Below are 27,136 nucleotides of genomic sequence, written 5' to 3'. Positions count from 1 at the left end.
ACAGAGATGCCCGCAGCAAAGTGTGTAGGTGCTCAGTTGGTGCCTCTGAAGGGGTTGAGTCACGTTCATCTGTTTCAGTACCTTGACTGGGAGAATACGCTGTGGGGTTTTTGTTTTCTCCTCTGTTAAGTCATCTCATGGGTTTTCTACTGTTATGAAGCCTTATCACAGAATGGGGCTGGGTAGCAGGGATTTTTGGATGATCTAATTTATAAAACATGCTTAGCAATTCACTGCAGCACTTCAGCGGGATGTACCCACTGATGGGATTCAGGGACATGTCTCTAATAGCTGCAAAAAGTAACATGGAAAATACATTACTCCAGTGCACTTAAGGACATCAAAAAATAGATTCAGTATATGGCAGAGCGCAGCTCATTTCTCTCTCCATGCATGAACAGATGCAAGTGAGAGATCTCTTCTGTATCTGCAGCACAGAGTAAGTGCACCTGAGCTCTGTCCTCACTTGTACAGAGGCTTGCTTGAAAAGTTCTCCAGTCTTTCGTGACGGTTTTTGACTTCTGAAGGGAGATGCCTCTATTTCTGAAGTCCTGCAGAAGCTGCGTTATTCTTTTCATTAAACCTGTTGCTTGGTGCTGTGCACTGAGATCTGTTTTGTCAGGCATGTGACCAAGATTTCCCTCTGGTCCTGGGTGCAGTGGCTTAGACCAATCCCATGGAAACTGCCTTGCCTTTCTTAATAGCTCTGGCAGACACATCTATCAATATTCCAGCCTCCACTTTTTTTTCCCCTAGACTTTCTAAGGGCTGGGGCCATGCATTATGTGGAATTAATTATGGATCTAATGTCAGTAACAGCCTGTTAATATCTGTGCCACTTTTCTGAAGATTGCCTTAAAGTGATCTGGGAGCCAGGGCAACTGCTGGCAACCCAACAGCCACCTCTGCTCCTTTCCCAGGGCCTCCCATTTCCTCGGCACCAGAGGAATATTAGAAGCATCCAGCAATGCCGTACTCTGGAAGTTATCGATAAACTGATGATTTAAGACTAGCACTTCTCAGCCGCAGGTAAATAACACTAAGTAGCTGATGGCTGAGGTTCACATTTACTGATATTATCAGGCAGTGGCAAAGGCCATCATAGTAAGAGCCATTTGTTTTGTAGCACTGGAGAGCTGTTAGGCCCAGCTGGGTGGTAGACAGACAGTCAGGTCTGAAGTCTTAGGGTCTGTCAGCTTGGAAATCTGCAATATTTCCATGAGTTTTCACTGATTTGCACATCAGTGGATTCAACCTGCAGCCTTTCATTCACTTATTTGTTAAGATGGTAATGATTCATGCAGTACTATGAGGCTATGAAAGATATACTGCCATAAGGAAGCAAAAGGGGAAGAAAATTCTTAATTTCAAGTTACAAGTGACATTTATTATTCATTTTGATAAAGGCTGGTAGGTCACTGTTTTGTTTTCTGGTCAGTAAGACCTGAATCAATTAGGACTGCCACTTGCTGTGTAGAGCTTAAGGCATGTGCTCTCTACGGTGTCATGTTTGGAGGGTTGGGTTTAGCCTATTTATTAGTTGTCTGGTGCCTCTGTGTCTGAAAATCTGAGTGTGCTCCAATCTCCCCACTCTCCTGGCTGATGGCATCCTTGTTAATGTCTCCCAAATCTATAGCCCAAGGTCAGAGGATGCAGTAAATTCAGAATTGATTCGTTTGAGGTAATAGCAGTCATCTGATAGCTAGCAGGAGAAACTTCTTTTCCATGCCCCATTGCCCTCTAATGGCCAGTGGTGAATTTGCACAGCAAAGTGGGCAATTCAGAGGGCCTGATAGGAACTACTGAGGAAATGGGTCTGTTGCAGTGGTCCAGCGTGTGCCTTATTTTCAAGAATTCCCCAAAACTATTCACAGTGGAGATTGGTTTGGGGGTGCAAAGAGTAAAAGGTTTGCTCTCTCTTGGTAGCACTGTCACTCAGAGACGGTGGGAGGGAAAAGAGGGATGAAAGAGGGTGGTAAATTCAGAGATTGAAAAGGAACAGAAAAAAAGACATTTTTGTTTTCCCATGGAGTAAGGGGAGAGGGAGGGGTGGAGTGCTCACTCCTAGTAAAAAAAAACACCGCAAAACCAGTGGTAAACTGCTTTGCTTTTGGACTAGGAGCAAGACAAGGGTCTGGCACGTGGCTCCGGCATAGCGAATGCAAATTCAGTCAGCTTCAGTTCACTGGTGGTGATTGCACTGTGCCAGAATCCCTTCTGTATCTTACTATATGATGCCAGCAGGTGGGCTTGCTGCTCTGCTGTACTGTGTGTGTGTGGTAGATCATGCTGAGGAAGGGACCATGAACCAGGAGTAAGGGAACTGCTGGACCCGAATCAAGCTATTACAGCTCAGTGAAAAGTGTGAGACTACAGAGGGAAATGCATCTGATGATGTACTAGCCCTGTGGGGCTACATACTGCAGGCTCTTGACAATTGGAGTGCTGAAGATGTCTTCAGTTTCCTTGGGTTCACTTTCCTCTTGCAGTAGAGGCTTTTTAACAGTAGATGTCACGTTTGCATAACAGAACAATGCTGGAACGATAGAACATGTGCTCCATCACAGGGGATGCTATCGTGTTCTATGGATGCTGAGGCCATGAAAAGCTGTAAATCATAAACTCCTATGGGTGTGTGCTCTTATATATTTTTCTTGGGTTTCTACTGCAAGTCACTGCTGAAGATGGATGCTTGGTCTCAATACAGCACTCTCACTCTGCTTGGGTGCTGGGGTGCAGGCTTTGCTTACTGAAAGTGTTCATATATTAAGGAGGTTTGAGCCCATACAGGTCAGGCATAGAGTACTGGTTTTCTGCAGGAGAAAGTAAGCCCAAGCTCCATGGTTTGGGAGTTGAATCTGAGAAAGGTAGTTAAGAAAAAGCGAGTCTCTTTAGCTTGCTTCAAATCTCCATATCCTTGGAAAATTCTTGATGCTCACAAAGTGGAAAATGTTGCAGACTATGAAGAAACAGATTTTAGGGTGGCAGAAAAATGGTGATGCAGTATCTTGTCAACCCTTACTAAAGATTTAATTCAGCTTTATTGGCTAACTTTGGCAATGCCTGTGAATGATCTTTTTGGTCCAAGTTGGGAGTTCTAGAGGTTTGGCAATGTTATAAATGAATCCCACTTTACACTGTTGTCATGTATTTTCATGCAAATGATGATCTTTAAAAAACAAAACAACTACTTCCAATTTAGACAGAATACTTCTAATATATAAATCTTTGTAAATACATTAATTAGAGTTCATAACAAAAAGTTCGGAATCTTTACGCCATAGTCAAATACAGATAGATTAAAATCCATTTCTTACTCAAATAAAGAAGCAATTATCCAAAGCGGAAGAAAGCTAGGCTCTTCCAATAAAATCTATCCTAAAACAAAAAACCCACCTCAGTCCTCACTGGAGACTGTAATTTTATCACATCTGTGTTTTGCAGAGCATACAGTACTTGATTGGCAACCTCAAAGCAAGCCTGGCCCTAAAGAAGAAATTGGGGGTTTTATATGCGTTTCTGTATCAGAGACAATGGATCTGCAGTGTGCAGCTGCAGTAACAGTCACTGTAAATAACAAGGCTCTGCATTTGAAAAGTAAATGTACAGTTAGGTGTTCAGTATCCGAACAAGATTACGCGGATCAGGATTTCAGCAGGTGTGAGGTGGTTAGCAAACTTGAGTAGAAGGGTTCAGGCCCTCTGAGGATTGGGCTTTTTTAAAAGTCCTAATGGGCCCTGGTCAGAATCAAGTACAGGTAACTGTTAGTATGCACAATGCTGGCCTGAGGCCCCAGGTCTTGTTTTGGTAGTTTGGCAGGCATGTGGTCTTCTCTAGCAAAGCCACTATGCTTAAGGGCTGGAAACTGCCTTCCTGAGCCACAGTGTAATCGATTTGGATCTGTGTTCTGGTTTTGATCCTGATCCAAACCCAAATCCAGTTCAAACTGGAATCTCTATAAAATCTCGAGTACTTTGGGTCCAGGGCAATTTTGTGTGTGTGTGTCTCTTTTTTCTCCTCCCCCCTCCCCCCTGGTAAAATTTTTGTTCCTTGAAAAACGCTTCTGTGTGCTTTAACTTAAAAATATTGATGCCAACCACATGAATAATATCAGTGCCAATGGTAACAATAGCATCAGTGCCAGCACCCTCACAGTATTATTAACGTCAATGCCAACAGTATCATGCAGATCTATGCCAGCAGGCCAATAGTGTCAACAATGCTGATGCCAACAGGCCAGAACGAATGAGGAACCCCTCAGTAATAAACCAGTGTGCAAAGCCTCATGCTGCAATGCTGTCCCACAATAACAAACCCTTGGGCCCAGCCTAGTACTCATTAGCAACTTTACAATAACACACCCTGGTGCAAGAGCAATTAAACAAAAACACGAAGGTGTGTATATCCTGGAAGGGAGAAATACTCAGATATTTCTGGAGCTGAGGGGCAAATGAAATAAATGATTAAGGATTTTGTTGACACTGCTTTTCTGAATTTTTCTGTCCAAGTGCAATGGTGGCAGCTGGAGCTCTTTTTAAACTGGCACAGCCTGAGCTCTGGGAGCACTTGCAAGCAGCAAGTGGTTTGACTCCTGTGTGCTTTGCTTTTGAGCATATCTCCAGTTCTGCCTATTCAACAGAGGAATCTTGTTTAACAGGTAATCTAAGGATTAATGAGTGAATCCGATCCAAAAGGATCTTTCCAGAATCAATGCATTTCCAGTGTGTAATCTTATTATTCCAAGGCTAGTTCAGGTCTTGAGGACACAAACTTTTCTCTGAAGGGCAGGAAGGACTTTTCTCTTTCCAGAACTTGCAGCTTGCACATGAAGGAGAAGGTCTGGTCTGTTGCTGAAGAGAGGGCTGGCAAAGATCCAGAAATATAGCAAAAAGTTTACAATTTACAAACATACTGTAGCCATACTTCCCCTGATCTTCTCAGGTCTGTATGAGAAAAGCAGTGTAGATGCAGGGCATCCCAATGCAGCCACATCTTGCGGTGGTGGCCTAGGAGTTGGGATGTGTTAAGCAGCTTTTATAACTTACTCCTATTCTACACCTCAGTGCAAGTAGCGATTCTGCTTCGTTTCCTTTTGGACAGTAGCTTGATGTCATCACCAAAGAGTTCCTCGCTGTTTGAAAACCAAACTTCTCCTTTCAAAGCAGTTGTCAGTCAGTTGTTCTTTTTTTTAAAGAGAACAGGAAGACTATCTTTGTTGCCTTTGCCAAAAGTGGAGGAATTGAGGGACAAACAAATTGTCCCCTGAAAATTTCAGGTATCTTGATCAGCCCTACTGCAGAAGCTTCATACTCTGGGATTAATTGGAGGTTTTAAAGCCTACATGAAAAAAGAAAGAGTTAAACAAATCACAGTGTGCCTGGTGCAGTTTCAACAAATTACGTCCCAAAAGAATTGCTATTCACATTTGAACTCCAGTTACCTTTGGTGGAGGTGGAGGTTTGCCTTTGGGAACTGGGAGATGAGGAGGTTTTCTTTCTGGTGCCTATAACAAAAATGTAGTTTAAATGTCATTAGGCTTTCCTGTCTGAGGAGCCGCAGAACATCTGCAGACCTCAGCTGCTGCTACTGTTATCTCATGTATTTACTCCAGCATTTTCCTAGTGGTGAAGCTAGGGGTAAATTAGATTAATCTGTCCACACACAAGAAGGCACAATAATACAAATACACAAGGGGTATAGTTCTCCTGTTTCAGAAGACCACTGAGCTATTCTCGGTGTTTAAATTTGACTGTATCAAGTATCAATGCTCAAATAGACTGCTTGGGAAGCTAAAGCTGATCACATGCTCAGGGTGCATGTTGAGGAAAGCATTTCTTAAGACAGTGGGATTTAAATGTATTTTTATAATCAAGCTGATATGTGGGGTTTTTTTCAGTCCTGATGCATCATTCTTTATGTAGGCAATACCATGCAGTTATGTTGCTAGTTTGAAGATGGTTTTTACACCCTTATATCGAGTGGGCAGGGACTCAAATGCTGAGATGGTAAATATTTGAGGGAGGCATTTTTGTTTAAGTAGGATGCTTTGGGTTTATTAATGGCAAATATTCGTATGCTTCTGGTCTCCAAATTTTTTTAAAGAATTCAAAAAAATATATATATTCACATTGATGGAGATCCCCTCACAGCTGGCGTCTTTAGAGACTACCGCATGTCCACAATACAGGGACCATTGCAGACATCTGTAGTAGCAAAGATGCTCATCATTTGCATTGTGTTTACACCTGAAATCCCTGTTGGTGTGGACTCCATGTACTATTGCTAATGAGATGTGTTTGTGATGGCTTACAGTACTCCTTGGCACAGATTAAGAGTATTTTGTGCAGTTTAGGATTACATGGCAAAAAAGGTGACTCCTACCCTAAAGAATATGTGGTTTGAATGTCTGTGATTTATTTCTTTTTAATCATAGTCAGAAACTGAAAATACTAATTGGCTTCTGATAGTCATTTGCAACTCACATGAAAGATGTGAAACGTTGTAGGGTTACACTTACAAAAATCTCTTCTGTGTGGGAAGAGGTTGGTTTGGTAGAAGGAATAGGAGGTGGGGGACCTTTTGGTCTTACGATAGGCTGTAAAAGAAAAGAATATAAAAGATAGTGACCCTCTATACATATTGCATATGTATACATCTGCATGTTCCCATGGGAACGTGTAGGCTTGTGTTTTATATAAAAAGTGTATTAATGGGGTAAAAGGATGCCTTCATTTCAGAAGTGTGGGTGCTTTATGCTGTCTGGCCTTGAGAAAATGTGCAGGGCCTTATCTGGAGTGCAGTGATTTCCACAGCCTCTGGGATCAGATTGTCATTGCTGGTCTCTGCCATGGCATGAACTGGCATGTGCTGTCTTCCCCAAAGCCAGTGTGAAAGCAAAGAAATTCTCTAAAAGTACTTACGCTCTGGAGCTGTGGTTTGTTCTGCTGCAGTGGAGGTACAGGAAGGAGAAGTTTCTTATCATTCGTCTGAAAACAGGGAACAGTTAAAGTGGATGGAGCCCTTATCTTGTGCATTATCTTTGCATGCCCCTTTACTGCAGACAGATTACTCAGGGACTTAGTGCCATGTGCTTTTCCGACTCCCTCCCCATGCTGGGATTCACAGCACTGTCCCCTCAGCCCAAGACAAGCATTTTGAAACCCTCGTCAAAGTGTAGCACACTTTGGCTGATGAGTTTTGATGTTTCAACCCTTCAGTTACAGTCCCAGGGAGACTATAGCTGACCCAGCGGCTCCCTGCTCTTACCTTCTGGTCAGGTGCTGCCAGCACAGGGTGTTCTCTGTGTCTTTGTTCTTGATCCACAAAGACTTGGTTTGTGGCTCCAGGTCCCCTTCTGGTCTGGCAGCTATGCAAATATTACATATAACTGTAAATCTTACTCTGACTGAAGTAAAAAAAACTTTGAATGCCCCTCTTCCTCCTATTGGTGTGTTACATAGCTATGTCCATCTTTTCTTTCTTTCTTTTTTCCCCTTGTTTTAATTATTTAGGATTAATCTTGAGAGCTACATTTTCAAGTCCTTGGTCCTCTCCCAACTATGGGATTTCTGAAACAGCTCAACAAAGGTCATGGACCAACTTCCTTAGCTTTCCAGTGTCTAATTCCCTCCACCCCCTTTGAAACCCCCAGCTTAAAACCTATCCAGAAGTTGCCTGGCTTTAGGGTTTTGGTCCCCCGTCCCCCTCGGGGGTAATTATTTTACCTCTTCTTGAATACTCTCAAGCGGATAAGTAACACTGCTGCAGTTGCTGTGACAGCGAGGACAACCAGAACGCCAGCAACAATAGCAAAGCCTGTCAGGGAGACAGAACGCAAGTTGCTATGCCTTTAAAGATCCACTATTACTAAGCAGTTTCTCATCAAGACCACTGGCAAAGTAATTTTTTTTGAAAGGTCTGGACCCTGTTTTTCCTTACTATTGCTCAAACTTAAGGCTTCTTCTCCTGCCACAAATGGTGATGGAAAGGAATATATTCCTGCCATTTTTGCAGGCTGTAGTTATTGCCTGAGCTGTCCTTGGGCTAAACAAACCTAGCTCTTTCAATCCATCCTCAAAGATTATTTCATTGTCATTCCTCTCCCCTTTCTCAAAGGGTGTTACCCAAAACTGGGCACAGGCCTTTGGCTTTATATGCAAGTAAGGCTTCACAATTTTCCCTCAACAATGCTATTCTAAAGCCTCAACCAAGCCACAATGTTGACAGCTGACAGTGCTCTAGTGAGTGTGGAGAGAGGACGAAAATATTTAATAACAAAGGCTTAATTTCTCCCCCACCCCCCAATGTGGAAATCTGTACACAAAGTGTTTTCTCTCAGAGGTGGATCAGTTAGAGGTCAGCTCCATGCAGATGATAAAGTAATAAAACTTTCCCACCTCCCTCACAGCAAAACCTCTGGGAGCTTGCTTCCACTCAAATTTGACAGTGAGCTAATATGGTATGCTTGTTATCTCTGGATGGAGAAAGGAAAAGCCTGCTACTCTAAATAATCTCCTGAGTGTATCACTTCTGTCAGGTTAGAAAGAAAAATAGCTTGCTCTAGTCATTCATACAAGCTGCTGTGACGTAAAGATGCACAGAAATCAGAGACCTAGATATGTGAGATTTGCAAAGAAACAGTCTGGCACCCAGTGCAAGTTAGGGCTGTTTCACTGGAATTAAAGCAGCTCATTTCAGCCAGCGGAATACAGTACCCAATGTGTGGCCATACAGCACTTACTGGTAACTGCAGACGAGCTGTCACAGGTTGGTGGTGCCCATCCTTCTTCACACTGGCATTGCAAATTGTGGTCGCACACCTAAGGAAGCACAAAGCCAGGAATATCTTCAGGTGGGAAATATGAGTGAAGCTGTGATGCCATAAAGTTTCAGCAGCTCTGGATCAAGGTCCTGGGAAGCTTATTGAAGCTAGGTCTGGAAACCCCCTCTGATTTTAGTTGGACCAAAGTTTCACACAGGGAGTAGCAGTTTTGTACAGTAAAGGACAGGTCTGATTGTCTGCTATCGTGTGCCTTTTGCAGGTGTTTCTGCAGTGAAAGCTTCAGTACAGGGCACAAAGCAGCAGAGTTAGTCTTTACATCTGTAGGTCTCTGAATGTTCAAATAAGATGAGCACAATTACCTTCCCAAAACAGAAAGATGACCTGAAAGAGAATAGCCATGATACTGTGGCTCAGAGGCACAGCCAGACAGAATCTGTGTGCATCTCCTGTGACCTCCTTAGCAAAAATATTGATGCTATATCAGGTTAGATTTGCTTTTTTAAAAATACAGGAAGCTTCTGATTCCACAATTTTTGCAAATTCCTATCCCAGTGACTTAAATACTGTCATCAATAAGGTCTGTAGCTGATATGCATAATTTTCTTGTTTGGTTTTTTTTTTTAAGTTAATAGCATCAAGTGCTCGTATCTTACAGCATGTCCAGTACACTTGGCAGAGCAGTTGGCAGATCTGAAGACATCTTCAGCATAGACACATTCGCCATTGCTGCACACCTGAAATGTACAGGGCAAATGTTAACAAAGTCATTTATAGTTTCAGAACATGCAGAGCTTGCACATTATTGTGTAAAGCGATGAAGAGTAAAAGGAGGCATAGAAACAGGTCTGCAAATCACTTAAACGTACCTTTGGAGTTTGATATGTGGATATAATTTTTCATTTGATCTTTGGGTGTTTTATAGCAAAGGGGAGTCAGCAAGATGTACAGACATCACTGCTTTCCGCTCCTTTTCAGTCCTTCAGTCCTCCCCCACCCAAGTAGAAATGTATAGCAAAGAAATTGGAAGTAGCACTCAGTGATGCCTAGCACATCCATTATGGAAATAACTAAAATAGTAATATACGTATGATCTTTTAACCCTTCATACAAAGGTATGTTTCTGTTGCCACATATGCTTGACTGCTATTTTATTATTTTTTACTGACACAAATATAAGGAAATCAGAATGATAGCAGTTCCTGTTTGCTACTTATTTGTGATAGATGTAAGGCAGAAGGTATGGCAAATCAGATCAGCAGATGTTAAGTTTCCACTTCAGTATTCCCTGTTTAAAATTTTTCTTGTCTGGTAAAAGAGCTAAGAATATAAGCAAGACTGAAAGAGAGGAAGAAAGTTATTCTCTACTAACCATCCCATTCCCACACTTCGTTCCATCGAGAACCATCCCTGCGTCTGCTTCTCCATTTCTAGAAAAACTTGCTTTGCAGGAATCAAAAGTCACTAGGCTCATATCCCGAGGCATCTCTGTCCCCCCGGTACAGAACAATTTTCCGCACATTTTATCTCTGGAAGGAGAACAAGAGCTGGTAGAACAACAGCATTGCACAGCAAAACTATCTGAGCTGGCCTCTCCTCTAGCTTGAATTTGTTGGGTACAGGAACTCCAAAGAAAAAGTTGCGTAGAAGAATTTTGGTTTGTGGTGTTCTCAGGTTGGTTTGTGAGTAGAAGGTGGCATGTTCTTAATTCCTCTTGAGCTTATCAGGGAGCCCACAGTAATTTGCAGAAATGAGTATTTATTTAACTGACCTGTTATCAGCTCACTTGAGGTTCAAGTTCCCTATTCAAAAATCCCTTCCCTGTACTTACCTGCACATGCATGCACACACACGCAGTCATCCTCACAAGTAGGCTTGCACATATATATGTACACACTTGCTCTTTCTCAGACTGATCTCATGATTTGGAAACTAGTTTTCTGAGAACTGGCTTTACCACAATATTCAAACTGAACAAGTAGGGACACATGGACATATGTGCCATCTAAAATAGTGTGCTTTCTGCTTCTGTCTCTTAATTTGAATAGGAATGGTCTCTCTTCCCAAATCCCAGCAAATTCTGTAACACAGTGCTTACTTTTTTTTACACGGGACGTGACTACCTTTTTCTTTTCTGCAGTATCCGTAATATACCCCTTTCTCGTTCATCCGGTAACAGGAAGCTGCAGCATCAGTAGCCTCTGTGAAAGAGGGAAATGCAGTGGGATTAGTTCAGGTTCTCTGCCTGTGAGAATTAGTCGTATTCAGTTTCCTTCACCTGGTTAGGAAATGGCCTTTCCCAGTGAAGTTACCCATGGACCTAAATGACTCTCTCTGCACTTCATGCATTAATTCTGCAATGTTATTGTGTAGACACAGCAGAACCTACCCTGTGTGTTCTCTCTCTATCCAGTACGAACCAATAGACCTTGCCTAAGAAAAGGGACATAGTCAGGACTGGAGATGGTTTAGGACTGGGAAGAGGGTAAGCCGCCACACTTCTTCAGAAACATAAGGGCATGCTAAATTTGGACATGAACTTGAAATACAGACATTTCCTCTTTCTATCAAGCAAAGAAATACTCACCCAGCTCCCCCTCCAAATTTACCTTCAAAGCATTGTGCAAAAGAGGAATATGCTTCCCATTTCTCTAGAAATACATTGCATTATATGCTCTGAGCTTCAGGTCACATGATTGTAATCTCATTATACTCCTTTATGTAGATACACTGTTCCTGATTTACAAAACATCTTTGATGATTTGCTAGCAGACAAAGCCTACCTCTCTCTCTCTCTGTCCTTTGACCTAGGCAACCTTATTTTTTCAATGCCAACTTGTACTCACGTGGTCCAAAAGCAGCTTTGCACTGGTTTTCTCGGGTGGGACAGTTTCCCATGTAGCAATAGCCTTCACCATAGTTGCAGGGGTATCCGTTCACACGGAATCGATCCACTGGGCAATTTGCAGAAAAGCCGGTGCACATCTCGGCCAGGTCACAGTCATGCTTAACTGCTCGACAGATAGCGCCTGGTTTTTTATACTGAAGTGGGGGAAAAGCAATGCCACATTTAACACAGTGCTCCTCCATGCCATTTAAAAACCACACTGAACTAGAGGGCTAAAATTAGGGGAGACGAATCTCATCCTCACTGTACAAGTTGGATGAGGAGCAAGATCCGTATCTAATTGAAAGTTGGTTTTGTCACTTGGTAAGATTTTTGCCTGGTTGTGCTTCAGCTGTTCTTTCCAGGAGGAAATGGGTGGTAAAATGCTCCAGGACATTGAAAGACTGAGTTAGTTGATAATTGTGGTGTAGTTTGGGATGGACAAGTGCACTTGACATTACAGTGCTATGTCAGTAATTACAAGTAAAGAGGATTGGTTCTTTTGAAAGGTGTATTACTGCTTTCTCACAGGTGAAAAAAAAAATATACCCTGGAAAATATGAGAAGCTAGAGATTAAAAGGAGTCTTACCTGGCAGTTTTCACAACACTCTCCGTGTGCACACGTGGAGCCTTCTGTCAGTTTGCACGTCTCGGGGTTGCAGCAGTGATTTGTGCACTCCTGTGACAGAATCAGCAATCAGAGCTCTGGTACACTGCTTCAGGGTTTGGTCCCCTCTGTACTGCATTCTCAACAAACCATCCTGTACTTGGTTATCAAGGGAGGGAAGGGTATCTTGGACCTGCACTTTGCTTTTCTGAAAACCGTTTTCACTAGAAGCCATGCCAGCCATTGTGAGTGAGCACATAAAGAATACAAAGTGTGTTTGATTATGAAAATGCTAATAGAAGTTGTGCAGGGAACTTGCTTATTTCTGCTGAGACGGTTTTGTATGTATGGCTTTTCTTCATTCTCAGTTCCTCTGTCAATACCATATGACAAAGTATGCAGTTGTGTTTTCCACCATTTAGCTTGCACTTAATAGAGGTGCCTGCACTGCAGATTAGCCATTTGATGACCACAGTTTCTACTGAGAAATATTTCAGCTAGCTTTGAACTGGCTACCTCAGAAACTAACAGAAACCAGATAACTGTACAGCCTGAGTAAAACTCATTGCCTCTTCCAAGTATTATTTTATTCCCGGTTATGCATATACCTCAGGACTACCACAGTCGCATTCCTCTCCTCTTTCCAGAAAGCCATTTCCACAGGTTGGAGGTGCTATGATGCTGCTTATATCTGGGATGTTAGTTAAGCATTTTGGCATGTCATTCAACATGTATTTCTCAAAACTTTGGAGGCTGCAAGAGCTGAATTTCTTGGGGATGATAGAGCTATATTGAGAAAGCAGGAGGATTTATGTTAGGATGACTGTAGGCAAGGAGAAGCAATATCCTTTACAAGAGAAATTAAACAAGTGACCATCCCCCAAATTATTGGGTGCAACCATTTTACCAAATACATATATTAATAAATACAATGGCTATCTCTTACTTATAGCAGGAGAAAAAAAAAAAGTGGAAACAAACAGATCAGAAGTAGTTAATGTGCTAAATGTAAAAATTGCACGTAATAAATCCTGCATCCCAAAGATTTAAGCCTGGTCTATACAGTTTGTGCCTGGATGGTTCAGGCATTAGGAGTTTTCCACTGGGCCTTCCAGCAGAGGCTCAGGGTGTTGAACTAGAATGAAAACTGAACTACATTTCTATCTAATGGGTACTTATTAAAGGTGCAGGCACTCTACGTGGTTTTCACAGGAGACATCTCCAAGGTAGAGAACAAAAATATATTTTAGGTAAATCTTGGGGAAGCTCTGTCATCTGAGATACCATAGCAGTTTTATGCTGTTGTCATTGTAAGGAAGAAGTTATTTATGGTTTAACGTGAAGGCTCCCACCATACGTGCAAAGCTGATGTTAGCCAAAAGTGACTAAGGTTTTTGGTTGGTTGGTTGGTTTTTGCAGGGGAGAGGTTATCCATCTGGGAATATTTTACAAGGGCCTGGAATTTCTTCATTTTTCCCTTCTTTTTGTATAATTTGAATGGAATAATCTCAGAGGAAAAAAAAATTACTACTCCATTTTGGAAACTGGCAGCTTATCCAAAGCCCATCCTTAATTGCCCCATGCATTAATGCCCTTGCCTTTTTATCCAACCTCCTACCTGACAGTATCTGTCATGATACAAACTTGATCGTTACACGAGCAGGCTTTGGTGTCATGACTCATGCCAAGGTTGTGTCCCATCTCATGTGCCATGGTAGCTGCAACTGCAATTTCATTTCTGTTGTGATCCTGTAGAGATAAGAACAGGCTGTTATATCTGTGAGTATTTTAGAACAAGTAGGAACATCAGAGAAGCCATGTGGCTAAGAAATAGGACAACTTTTCTTCAAGTGAAATTATCCTCACTGCTACATAAGGATTGATATGTTGTTCAATCCATGCATGCATCTATTCCGCAGTTTATGCTGGATTATATTATAATAGCAATGAGATGATACCACTAACAAACACGAATAAATTGGTATAATTAGTTTTTAAATAAACATGAGGAAGTTAGGCTGCCAAGTAACAACTGAGTGTTAAGGGGAACTGAACATCTGAAACTCTTAATCCTTTCTCTGGATAGCTGTCTCTGTGCTTAGGGTAATTAAGCGGGTGCAATATAATTATTACTCATTACACCAAGGTAACTATTGTGGACAGTGTTGTGCGTGCACAGAAAGGAAAGGCAGATACTGTGCTCCATGTTTGCTCTTAGCTTGGTGTTTCGTGCTGCTTGGTGGGAGGGAGGAAAGGAAAAGTCATGCTCTTTTGAGCGAAATCCAGATGTATAAACATCAGGTGGTAGTGGAAATGCATAAAGCACGAGGCAGCGTACTGGTCGTACTCTTCCAGCATGGCACTGTAAATCATGCTGCTACAAAAATGCATTACTGCACTTTGAAAAGCATTCTGGTTTTAAGGTCATCCTAGGATTTCCTTATGGTGTGGTAAAGCTGGAATTTCATGTGGGTTATTCCTCTTAGCAGCAAGCCCGTCCTCTGAAGCTGGGTGCAGCAGTTGAGTTCCCGGTGGTGTTGGTAAAGTTTTGGATCTATGTTCCTGTTTAGGCTGACGTTTAAGTTACAGTAGTTTAGGCAGCTGTAATTAAGTGGCTAAACTGATGGTATGCATTAAGACAGTCAGAACCAATTCCCTGTTCAAAACAGGGAACCTTAAGGTAGAGGCACAAAATCACTTATTTCTCTCCTCTGACTCTATTGGAGCCTGGTACTCCAAATACAGGTGTCTGAGTTTGATGTTGGCATTTAGGTAACGCAGATGCCATGCTTTGTGTGTGCTGCCTTTACCCTCTGCACTTCATTTAAAATAAAATCTCTGACTGTGAATTTCTACAGTCTAATAAAATAATGATATGAATCAGACAGAGAACTGAAAATGTTGCACACCTAATAATTTTCATAAACGTTCTTTGCTGGTTCGGTAAAAAACATAGATCAACCTTTAACAAATAAAATAAAAATAAATCAGACCTGAATAATACCTGCGGAATATATATCACTGCATATGGATTTCAGAAAGGCTAATCCAATCGTTGTCCCCTCAAAGTCATAGCCTCTGTAAGGAAGAAGGGCAGAGTGAAATGCAGTGCTGTGACCAGGAAGCAGATCTGAAGGTGTCTGCTTTCTTAACCAGGCTGAAGGCTTTAAGCATATACTCATTTCCAGCTCTCGTTTGCATCCCTGATTTAATACAATATTTGAGGACATGGTTAAGATCACGGCATATCAGAAAACAATTGAATACGCTTTTCATTTTAAATTTTTACTTAAATTACATTGCAGTTCATCAGACTTAAAGCATCTGTATGGGCGTAAAGAGCTTGATGAAGTGCTCTAAATGTGGCAAAGTGCTTGGATGAATCAGGGCCATTGAACGTGAGCCAGAATAGCAAAGCGAGTGGTGGTTTAGTTTGGCAACGTGCGTTTCCCAGCTGTTAAACTTCATGTCATGGCTCCTTAGGTTGTTAGACTATGCTGCAGTCTTCAGGACACTCAACTGTTCCTGGGACCAGAGCAGGGAAAAGGAGAGACTGAGAGGTAGTGGAAGTTTACGTTGCCTGTTTTTGCAGGGGTTCAGATAAAAAGATTAGATGCTGTGTCCTAGCAGGGAATTGTATTCCACGAAGAAAATAAAAGCAAGAAAAGAGAGCCTGCATTTTTGTCCCGGAATTAGTACAACCTGGTACTGGAACGCATGAAATCCAGTTCAGTATAGACAGCGTCTCTGACTGGTTGGTGACCAATTTTAAAAGAACAAATTCCTTGAACCTATTTGGAAATGCAAATAGGAAACAGAATAGTACACACGTGATTAGCTGAGCATTGTCGTTTCTTTTCCTCTTTAATAAATCTGATAGACGCCACTTTGAGAAATTGTCCAGAGTGGATCCTGCAGCACGACTCAGGAGGCATTTATCGCCATCTGTCCAGATTTCTAGGCCAATTAAAGCCACGTAGGTATTTATGGCCTTATAAACCTGCAGCAGAGAAACAGCGTTGCTGTAAAAATGTAGCATATTATGAAGACTTCTGAAACAAACACTTGTCCTGGTAATTGGTTCACTTCTGTCACTTGCAACATAGTCCACTCCAGACCCCATTTAAGCTTTTCTGCACTTTGAAGTTGCAACAAAAAAACAAGAAACAAAACATGAAATCTTATTTTTCCCCCCACATTTAAACCAACTATAAAAATGGCTTTAAAATACTTGAAAATTCCAGCAGTATTTTTGAAGAAATTTGACTTGCAAAAGAAATGAAGAATTGAGAATCAGTTCATTCTTTTCAAAGGATTTCAATCATTCACTTTAACAAGTGTTAAGAAAATACAGTGTAGGTCTTCCTTTCTAGAAATCTCATATCTGAAGGCAAAGAATGGGATAATGTGGACAGATGTGTTAAATTTGTTTCATAAATTACAATGAAGTTCAGCTTTCATTCTTTCCTACATGTAATAATGAAAATTCATGATGTTTGCAAAAGAAAAAAATTATAAATCACTTCTATTTCAATTTCACTTTGCTTTATTTGCTCTTACCGTGTTGATGTAATTGACTATTCCAAATATCCTTTGTCTTACAGTTTGAACATCTTCCTCATACTTCTTATACTAAAAAAGTAAATACAGTATGTTAGGAAAGGAGAGGAAATAGTGATTTATCAGAACGTATCCCACAGAAGATTGCATTGCAAACCACACCATGCCTGGTCTACATATTATTATCTTTTTGATCTACTGTTTTATCAGGCAATGTGGTTAAGGATCAAGCCCTTTCAAAGTATGTATCCTATGTGTATGGTGCAGAAGAGGACAGGCACTGTATGGTGTTTTCTGAGTTCTTGTCATCTCCAGGTGGGATTTTCAAAATCAGTTGACATTAGGAAATCCTATTCCTAGCCAAAGTCAGTGGTAAAACATAGTATAGCACTGTAATTGTAGTAGGAGCCCAGGGACATGAGTAGTACCTGAGTAGAAAAAAAACGTACCATGAGTAGAAAAAAAATAGTTTCAATACTCACCAAAGTATTATCTGCAACTATGTAAAGTTCCAGATACTTTTTTGCTTTCAGGTATGCTTTCATCTAAAGAAAAGATACATTTAAATGACTTGTAAGGCCTGTTTCAGTCTCAACATTTGCAATTTCAAACCCATGTATTAGTTATGAGGGTATTTCTTTACCCAAGTCATTTAGAATGGGGACTGCCTTGTTTTAAAATGATGAAAGGTAGGCTAGATATTAAGAAGTATTTAGATGTTTAAAGATGCACGTGGGCATCTATTAGTACATGCAGGATGACTTAATTCAGGTGGTGACTCTGAAATCTCAAGATCTGTGAGATTTCGCACTGGATCTTTAAGATCTGATTATTATTCTTCACTGTTTGCAATTGCTTCTTTTCTGGAGGTGCCACCAGCCAAAGTGGGACCTGTGCTACTCACAGAGTTCTCCTATGGCTGCAATTGCTTTTCTGACATGTACTTACTGGACTGTTGGTTAACTATGTACTTACTTCTGGGTTATTGCTGGATTTGAAGGTGTCATTGATGGGGTCATTTGAATCTGCTTCCCAGGTGTTATTGATTAGACCACACGTTTTTATGGACTTTTGTTCGAGTTTCTCGTACTTATAGACTGCATGTTCATCTCTGTCTGAAGTTCCCAAGGGTTCAATGAGGTACTTCTGGCCATGGGTCTCAAAATAGCCACTAAGAAAATTAGTTAGACTGTGATCTTTTGAATCGGCAGGACTGAGTCAAGATAGCACCATTATCTCAAAGAGCATTTAGCCTAAACGTACAGACCATTGCACACACTGATGCAGTGGAATAGTTTAGCAGCATGCAGGCAGAGTGTACAACAATTTAACAGCAGACATCAAAGCTGCTGAGTCAATTGGAAGATTTGACTAGTCAGTGAAGTCTCTGAGTCTCTGTTAGTCAAAAAGAAACTGTTTAGGAATTAATTAGATTTAAATTCGGGGATTTTGTGCTAGCAGAGGTGATTGAAAAGTGAATTTCAGTTCAGTGGGGAATTCAGGGAATTCAAAGATATGTTTTCATCTTGAATTGAGATGAAAATCTGAAATATTGGGAGGAATTAAGAGTTTTGAATGATTTTGAGCAGCAAATGTCAAAATAAGTGTTCTGTGTTAACATGTAAACTTGACAAGATATGCAAGAAGTGTTCACAAAGAAAGTCTGAGTTTTGGCCAAACTCCACTAACCATTGAGAAAATGTTCTGCTGCAGCTTCTCGGACTCAACAGTCATCCTCCTGCCTTTTTATTTTATACCACTGTGTCTTCAGTGATTGCAAATCAGCAGATTCTTTTAACTGAGCTTTTCATACAACAGCTTGAACTTCCTGACCCTGTAACTGCTGTAGCACTGAAAATAATGTAGCCTTCTCTTGAAGTGTCAGTGGAGCTTCCTACATCTTGGAAGCATCAGCCTTAACTGTTTGCTGTAAGCACCACCAAATGCTGTGATTTATGACCAGATCTAATATGGAATTAGTCATATAAATGTATCGATATAGATGTTTCTTTAGCTTCCAGTTTATAAATACTGAAACTGATGTAGAAAGGTAACTTTTTTCTCCTTCCTTTCCCTTTTTTTTTGTTTTGTTTGGTAAACTGGTTTCCCTGTAAGCATGAATAAAAGATAACACCACTTAATTACATCCTGATTCTTTTTATATTGGAAAATTTATCCTCATACAGTATGCGTATTCTGCCATTGGTACACTTTAGGAATGAAACCTCCATCTTACCTTAGACCTTTGCAAGCGCTGATGCTTGCTATGGAATGAACATCATTCTGAATGTAACCTTCATAATAACAGTGATCCTGTTTGGAAAGAAAGAATACATTGTCAAATTGGGCCATGTCTCATTGACTGCATTGAATTGGCCTAGATCCAGCGATTTCAGAAGACAAACTAGACCAGCTACAAGCTACAATAAACTGCACTGTCTGAGGAAATCTCCTGTTAGAGGAGGTTCTTAAAATGGAAAAAACTGGTGACCATTTCCATGTTTGCTACAGTACCATTACTGTTATCCTTCAAGACAGAGTGACCCAGATTGTGACAAATCCAATCATGGTGGGCTCTGGTCAAAATACACAACAGTACGTGCAAACAAGAATATGCATGCTCACTGCTCAAAATTAAGCATATACTGATGTACTCTGCTGAATTAGGGTCCATACCAAATGATTTTATTGTGGCCAAATTTCAAGGAAACACCCTTTAATATTAACCCAACAATTAAATGCATTAACTCCAATGAGATTAAAATGCATGTATTATATTAAAACATACAATGAGGGGAGAGATTTTCATGTCTTAGTTGACTTAAGGATCTAAGGTCTAACGAACACTTCTGTCTTCAAAGAGACTTCAAAGTCACTGAGGTATTGTGAAAAAATTTACCCATAGCATTTTCCTTAATAGATTTCTTAAGAGGGACCTATAACACAGTATTCAAACCTGCATGCATTGTGCCTTTTGTTTTCTCATAGATGTTTCGTTTCACTTTACCACTTATTTGTCTTCCTTCCATCACAATGTGCCAACTTTCTTACAGTGAAAAAGACGTCAGCAAAGTGAAAATTACTAGAGAAAGAAGTGGAGAATTACTCTCCATCTCTTGAGGATACAAGAAAAACAACAATGATCTCAATCATAATAAAGTATCTACAACGTAGGAATTTCTTATTCAGCAAGCTACACAGGTAGGCCTGTTTGAGATTGTCTTTGACCAGCTGTAGGTGCTATTTGCTTTTCACAGGATCCGTTCAGGGACTAAAAGTAATTGGAGCAATCAGAAATGGCATCATTTTCCACAAAAAAACCAACCCAGAATTCTTTATGCACATTTATTTCACTCAAGATCCTCCTGTTTCTGCTGATCGCTCCATGACAAGAAATATTAGGCTTTATTTTCCAAATTACATGTGTTAAAACACATAGCATGGCGTTGGACAAAAAGCTTCAAGTGAGAGCTTTGTTGAAGGTAAGACCCGTGAGTGCACAGTTAATTAAAAACTAACTTCTACAGTGACTTCCTCTGTGTCTGGATCTGAATAACTGATTTGTCATGGCTCAGAGAAGCCACCTGGGGTAACCTGCAGTGCATTGGCTGTGAGCGTGGGTGGTAACGTGAGCCAGTGAGGAAATGTGTCTTTATCAGATTCTGTGATCTCACTGAGATTAGGGTGTAAAAACAAGTCATGGAGTTGTGCAGAATGAGCAAAGTCAGGAGGGCAAAATCAGAAGGTAGAAAGCAGTGGAATGGCCCTGGCTCCACCCCCTTTCCTGACAAAAGAGAAATTTGGCTGAGAAAATGTGTTCGTTAGTCACTAAGGTAAAAAGTGGTTGTCTTTTTGAGAGACAAACTGCGTGTCTCAGTCTCAAAAAGTGTAAATCAGTGTAGCTCTGCCAAAGTCAGGAGTCACATCTTCCCTGTCCCTTCAGAGGCATCCTAACAGTGCTCAGAACCTTGATTTAAAATATTTTCTTTCTGTCTGATATGTGCTATTGTTTCATGGACCCATGAATCTCATACAGACCTCCTCAAGACTGCAAGTATGAGTGAGGGAAGGAAACCTATTTTTATTACCTTGATCTGAGGACTTGTTGTTATTTGTCGACCGTCATCAGAATAAACTGTTTCAGTATAGTCTCTAGCTAATAGATGCCTGCAAAGAGTCAAGTGCAATTATTATTCAAAATAAATTGTAGCTGTCTAGAAATGAGGCAATTGCATAACACGCAAAGTATGTAAGGAATTCAAATGATTACTCAGGTTATTATTAGTATCGAAAAACTAGGGAAGCAAAGCTGCTGGGTGGGGAGTTCTGCCTGTTCGTAATCTTTACTCAGACAAAGGAACATTTCTAAAATAAGAAAGCAATTAAAGTCTACTTACTTCATTGGTGTAAACTAATCTCTTAGTAGATCTGAAAGTAAATGTATAATTACATATGCAGTATTGATCCTTTTTTTGGCCTCCCAATTTGTGTAGACGTTTCTACCACTCCACAGTGCATGTGAAATGGTGCTGTTCTGTTCTCTTCCCAGTTCACCCCCACTGATTATAAATAGCAAAGATCTAGGTCAGTGGAAAAGCTGTCTCATCTGTTCCACATGTGCCAGTGCATACATGTATGTGTACATGTACACACGCTCAGAGATTCTGTACGGAGATCACACTAACATATTTTTTTCCGATTTTTTTGCTCACAGCTTTTTTATAACTTTGCTAGCGCAAGTTCTCATCTTTGCAATCATTCCACCTGAACTTGATTTTTCTTTTCTGTCTAAATGGAATGCTACTTTTGTACACATACACGTTCCTGAACCTTCAAAGGAGAACAGCATGACTATGGAATAAATTGCTCTATTTCTGCCACCACTGGGAAAGGTGTCTTTGGGTTTCTTGTTAGCATACACATTTGTGATTTGCTGTGGAAGGCCAGATCCTGCAAGGCTCTGTGCACTCAGGCTCCTCTGCAGCAGAGCACTAAGAAGGTGCTTAACTTTAAGCCAGGGCTGTAGTCTTACTAAAACTAGCAGCAAAGCAAGTCTACACTCACTTCTGTTTGGGCAACTACCTCAAGCTGCCACAATCCCATTTCTTTTTAAAGAGTGGGATTTAGTACAATATCATTTCCCTTCCCCTCCTTCCAAATATTTAGATTAGATTAAAACAGGGGCAAACAGTTAATTAGAGTCTATTTAACATGAACTGATTATAGTACTATTGTATTTACACAGCCATTTGAAAAGTACCTATTAAAGCAGACTTGTTTGATCCCTTGTTAAATATTATGGTGGAGCCAGCAAGCAGAAAAGCACGACTGTGCTTTGTTTTGCGTTGCTCTGTACGGTTCTGGACTTTTCTTTGTATGCTTTGTTCTGTAACAAAGCCCGTTGCTTCTCTGTACCCTCTGCATGTCCTGTTTAAATGCTGTTAATCTCTTCAGCCAAGGAGGCGGCCTCTCCTTGCTTTCAATTTCCATAAAGCATTTTGTCAATGCCAGTGTATATTAGACAGCTCAAAGTCCAACAGCTGTAGTGTTAAGGTAGGGAGTGCTGGAAGCTGAATTATTAAGGATTATTGCATTTCTTACTAATATTTTCCATTTTTTGAAAAGCATACAGAGCCAACACAGCCCCATTTCATGGATATTTCTCTTGTTCTTCTCTGTAGTTTCTACCAGCGTGGAGTAAATAAATACAACACAGAGACTATCCATGGACACAGAAAACTTGTGAAATAATATGAAAACATTAAACATTCAGTGTATTGAGCCATTTAGGAAATAAAAGGGAGAACAGAGTTAGCAGTCATATGCCTGCATAGTTATTTCACATTACCAAAACAGTGACATGATGCTTTCTCTCCCCTCTTCTCTCATTGGAGCTGAAAGGTTGTATTTACCAGAATACCTCTGTCTTACAAGAATCTAAATCCTGTTTCTTAATATCCTGAATGCTCTACAGAGCCATTTATAGTGAGGAATAATGCTCAAGGTAAAATTGAACTGAACCTACTTGTTTTTTTGTAGGTGCAGTATGACTTCCTCTCCATTGGCTTTGAATCCATACTCCACTGTGTCATCGTATTTTGTCTGTAAACAGATTTAAGTGTTAGAATATGGTCTGTTACAATTCCTGGCCTCACTATGAGCTGCCTGTTTCTGAGTTGCCAGCTGCATTCTTTTCCTCCTGTTCCCACCAGAATGAAGTATTCTGGCAGTTATAGAATAAGCAAGAGGTCACTCTGTTTCATATTTTTAATTAGAGGAACAAATCTAACTTTGCAAATGTATTTCTACAATCATAAACACATACCTGGATATTCAGGAAGGAGCTCAAGCAAATGCTTAAATTCAAACATTTTCATAACTCTCTTCCAGTATGTAAGAACGTGTTTAGTTTTAAGCATTTGATTTAATTTACTTCAAATTAAAATGTCCATAGGTTATTCAAAATCTGAGTAGTATCAAAACCTACAGCTTTGCAGAGATACAAGTACAGAAGACCCACCGATGGCATGCAGGTACTTCACAGCATACTGAGCACACCTCACAGCCCATCTTTACTGGACATGCGGTCACTCTTCCAGGTTTTCTCTTTCATGTCATTATGCAAGATCAAGTATCTGGCTCCACATTCTCTTACCCTTGAAAACCAAGGCTACTCTGACTGCAGAAAACCTTCCGCATATCCCAGCCAAAAAAAAAAAAAAAGTTATCTCTTCTAATACCTCTTTATTTCTTTCTGTATCTCTTTTATGGACTGTGTGCAATTTCCGTGGATAAACTATTTCATATTGCTCAACTCCAGGTAATTTCTTGCTTGTGCTCCCTAGGGAGAAACAGACGTATGTTTATGAAAACACAGTATTAACTTATTAAACACCGTATTTTGTATCTGTCAAGACTGATTCTTTTGGGCTGTATAGTGATTCATCTGTTGCACCGCTCATTTCTCCTGTATTCTCTACACTGGCTCTGACATGAGCTCATCGGGTCTGCTAAGCAGTCACCCTCATTATGTGATCTAACATAAGGTTTGTTACAGTCTGGATTTCAGATGAGTTAACATACCTGGCTATTTCCAGGTGTCAAAATATTTTATGCAATTCGCTTTGGATTTCTTCCCCAGCACCAATCAGCAGTTTTGAGTACCAGCACGCTAGACGAGCTACGCAAGGTGCAACCTTTGCCTTCACGTTTTGCAGATGACGTAAGTTACACGGTTCTGTGAAATTAGTGATTTCCAAACCTTATCACATGATGACATACAAGTTAAGACTGCCTCTAGGTAAGCAAGTAAACTCATACAGTTCACCAAAAGTCTGGACCAAGCCTAGATTTCTCATTTAGAAAGCTTTTCAGCTGGTCTTTTCATGTAAATATTTGTGACAGTTCTTTAATAGTTACACTCTTACCTATTGAGTCAGAGTGAGGGTGGTTACATGTGACAGCAAAAGGACGGGAGAAGGCAGTGGAACGAGGCTAGGTAAAATAATAGGAGATAAGCGGTAAAGTAGGAAAATCTTGAAGGTGGTAAGGAATCCTGATGATTCCTTGACTCACATAACCCTTTTTACTGGTCTTAATCGTAAGGTGGGTTGTGTGTCTGCGATGGCTATAAAGAACTTGCTGAGGAAAAACAGTGATGATGAAAAGCTTTTCTTTATGTTTTCTGCTTCTGAGCCTGAGTGAATCTTGACAAAAGTTAATTTGTGGCATGACTTGCAGGGGTGGTCAGCACACGTTGCATCATTTGAAGTTAATAATAGCAGCTGGTGTATAGCATTTGAGAAGGCAGGGTCGTACAAGGGATGTGTTAGTTTCCAACAAGGCAACAGCAGGTTTTATATGCCTCCTAAGCTCTTTAATCTCCTGCAAAATGTCATTTCACCTGAATGGGCAAATTCTTGAGGGCTAAGTGCTAGGCACAAGAGCCTGTATTTGAAAAAAAAACCCAAAAAACAAAAAGCAAAGGGAGAGTGCAACTCCCATTTTAATTGTCTGCCTCAAGGCCAGATTTTTACAGGAGTGGGGCATCCAATTACTGTAATTTTCTCTATCTGGAACAACAGAGCGCATCCTCATGCAAATTGTTCCCATAAAATAAACAGATTAATTCTTCATAACTGGTTTATTTGATTAAACCCTTTCCAAAAATAATTGCAGAATAAACTTGGTTGTATCTTGACAGAGCTGAGTGCTGTAGAGAAAGGTGTGATAGTATAATGGTAGTAGGTCCTAAGAAGTTATCTTACATCAGCTGGGTCTTTATGCAGGACACAGTAACTATCCATGCCCATGCTGTTAGCAAATACCAAATGCAAGTTTGTTGCTGTAATTTACAATGATGTTTTATTTTAAGCAACTAATGTTTACATTTAAAAAGTCTTTTGCCTCACAAACATTGTCTTTCCATGAGCTTAAATTCGTTCTTATGTAATAATCACAGGAATATTTTAGGCCTCTCGGAACAGAGTTCTGTGCTCCAATTTTATCTATCCACTCCCTGTTGCAGACTCTTTTTACAAGGCTAACTGTAGCCCAGATGATTCAAGTTTAGGCAAGATTTGAATGGAGACTCAGAACTAAACTTGTCCTTTTCCTGCAGTGTGATACAGATGTTTCGAGGAAAACGTGTTAGTTTTGTTCTGGAAAAGATGGTTTCTTAGAGGTAGTTTTTTAATGAACTCGGTATATTGTCTTTGTCTTGCCTCAGGCATTGTCTTGAGTCAGTAGCTTTAAGGAACAAAGAAATTCCTTTGGCCTCGTACAACAGCTAGAAAAAGTGCTAATAAGGAACAAATAATTATGTACTTTTCCAAGAGCCCACACCAGGAAGAAAAAGCTATAGTGAGGATTTCATTGACAGTGAAGGTTTGGTTTTGTCAAGAAACAAAATCTATAACACATTAAGCATTAGTACTGTACACGTTTCAGATATTCTGTGCTACTAATGAAATCGTAAAGATACCTGTCTGAATACAAATTACATGTCTAATTATGTATATAAAACCTGTGCATGCTTGTGCATGCCAAGCTCTGAAAAAATCTCTTCCCTGTTGACAGGAACTGAAAGAAACAGTGCACATGGGGAAGAACCTGTGGTCTGTTAAGTTTAAGTCATATGAATACTCGTAACCCAAATCATCACACAGATAATGAGGCTGCTAACTATTTTAATTCAGGTGATGTCATTAGCTGAATTCACATAAAAGTCTTTATAGCTAAAATGCTGTCAGTTTAATAAGTTGTCCCAGTTGGATAAACTGTCTGCTTATTTGCAGGGGAACTACTTTCTTAATTGGCTCACAAAACTAACCAGTTCTGCGTCCTTAGGCAATCTATGGCCAGTTTTCACACAAGTAAATAATTCTCTAACTAGAGAATTTTAGATAATCACTTTGAACAGAAGGAGAAAATGAAAACATCCCTAACTTCAGCAATACCATTTTTTTCAATGGCTTTAATTCACTGTTCTTCAGTATTATCTACAGTTCAGTGTATCTACAATTCATAAAATTGCTGTACAAAGTTTCAGCAACCACTGATAAAGGATTTAAAAAAAAAAAAAAAAAAAAAAGTCATACCTTGGAGAAAATGTAGCAAAACAACAGATACAAGAAGTGTGTTAGTCATCTCAGTTGCGCTTGTCTAGCAGTGGTCTCCGTGGTCTGGGAAAGTTGGGTTCCCAGGCTGTCTGCTTTGAGCAGTTCTCTCTTGGGCAGTGAATGAGAGGGAGTGAGTTGCTCAGCTTTATCCTTGTTCCTATATGAGGAAGTGTTTACTAAAGGTGTTGCACAATTTTCAAGTCATAGTGTTACAGCAAGCGGAAGTTCCTGCTGGTTAGTTAATGCCACATGAATTGTGATATATTGATTTCTTCTTTGAAATAAGTTCCCAAAAACTGTTCATCAAAAAAAGTAAAAATAAATAAAGAGGGAGATTGGAGTGGTCCTTACATTGTCTTTTTATAGTCTGGCTGGTAAAAAGCTACAATAGAAACAGTGGATACCACGGGTGGCTCAAGGAATGGGAAGGTTTTCAAGAGGTGTAGGGTAAAACAGGTACGCAGGGCTGATGTTAAAGATGTGTTTCAGTTCTTGCTGATTACCATTTAATCTGTACGGAAGGGAAGGGCTTAGAGCACCAGTAAAGGTAAATCTGATTCTGTATCGGTGAATCGTATCTACAGTATAAACACTGAGTAGGTCCTTTTCTGCCCCTTCCATCTATATTAGTAATGTTTGTTTGAGGTTCACATGAGAATGTCTAAACAAAAGGGGGTGCAGA

At 40.3% G+C, this 27,136-nt stretch overlaps 1 protein-coding gene across 3 annotated transcripts; it reads right to left on the bottom strand.

Annotated features, from left to right (window-relative positions):
* Window positions 1-2,210: 2,210 nt before the first annotated feature.
* On the bottom strand, window positions 2,211-26,561 carry ADAM28 (ADAM metallopeptidase domain 28). 3 transcript variants are annotated; one of them, XM_049831465.1, is made up of 24 exons: window positions 26,434-26,561; window positions 23,575-23,675; window positions 22,860-22,936; window positions 20,923-21,001; window positions 19,071-19,147; window positions 17,810-18,005; window positions 17,317-17,379; window positions 16,835-16,906; window positions 16,105-16,274; window positions 15,268-15,352; window positions 13,893-14,023; window positions 12,883-13,060; window positions 12,257-12,346; window positions 11,626-11,821; window positions 10,878-10,980; window positions 10,152-10,308; window positions 9,436-9,516; window positions 8,741-8,819; window positions 7,725-7,815; window positions 7,267-7,366; window positions 6,921-6,986; window positions 6,518-6,595; window positions 5,441-5,503; window positions 2,211-5,337 (listed from the first exon to the last, which is right to left on the bottom strand). In XM_049831465.1, the coding sequence occupies exons 1-24, from the start codon at window positions 26,480-26,482 to the stop codon at window positions 5,305-5,307; spliced, it is 2,415 nt and encodes an 804-aa protein (XP_049687422.1). In that variant the 5' UTR covers window positions 26,483-26,561; the 3' UTR covers window positions 2,211-5,304. The 3 variants fall into 3 exon arrangements, 2 of the variants coding, with proteins under 2 accessions (XP_049687422.1, XP_049687423.1); XM_049831466.1 differs by lacking the exons at window positions 23,575-23,675; window positions 26,434-26,561 and adding an exon at window positions 21,232-21,262 and having other exon boundaries at window positions 22,860-22,938; XR_007509873.1 differs by lacking the exons at window positions 2,211-5,337; window positions 7,725-7,815 and having other exon boundaries at window positions 5,473-5,503.
* Between the last annotated feature and the right edge of the window lie 575 nt (window positions 26,562-27,136).

The sequence above is a fragment of the Accipiter gentilis genome, chromosome 28, assembly GCF_929443795.1.
Source record: "Accipiter gentilis chromosome 28, bAccGen1.1, whole genome shotgun sequence".
Classification (NCBI taxonomy): domain Eukaryota; kingdom Metazoa; phylum Chordata; class Aves; order Accipitriformes; family Accipitridae; genus Astur; species Astur gentilis.
Note: the sequence above shows the minus strand (reverse complement) of the source record. Positions and strands in the feature narration are given on the sequence as shown.

Bases quoted from the DNA above. Each gene is read 5' to 3' on its own strand.
- ADAM28 (XM_049831465.1), bottom strand. From the start codon at position 26,482: ATGACTAACACACTTCTTGTATCTGTTGTTTTGCTACATTTTCTCCAA. The intron at 12,347-12,882 runs GTATATGCATAA...ATTCTGTCACAG, and splicing joins GCGACTGTGGTAGTCCTGAG to GAGTGCACAAATCACTGCTG. The intron at 11,822-12,256 runs GTAAGACTCCTT...CCCCCACTTCAG, and splicing joins AGTGTTGTGAAAACTGCCAG to TATAAAAAACCAGGCGCTAT.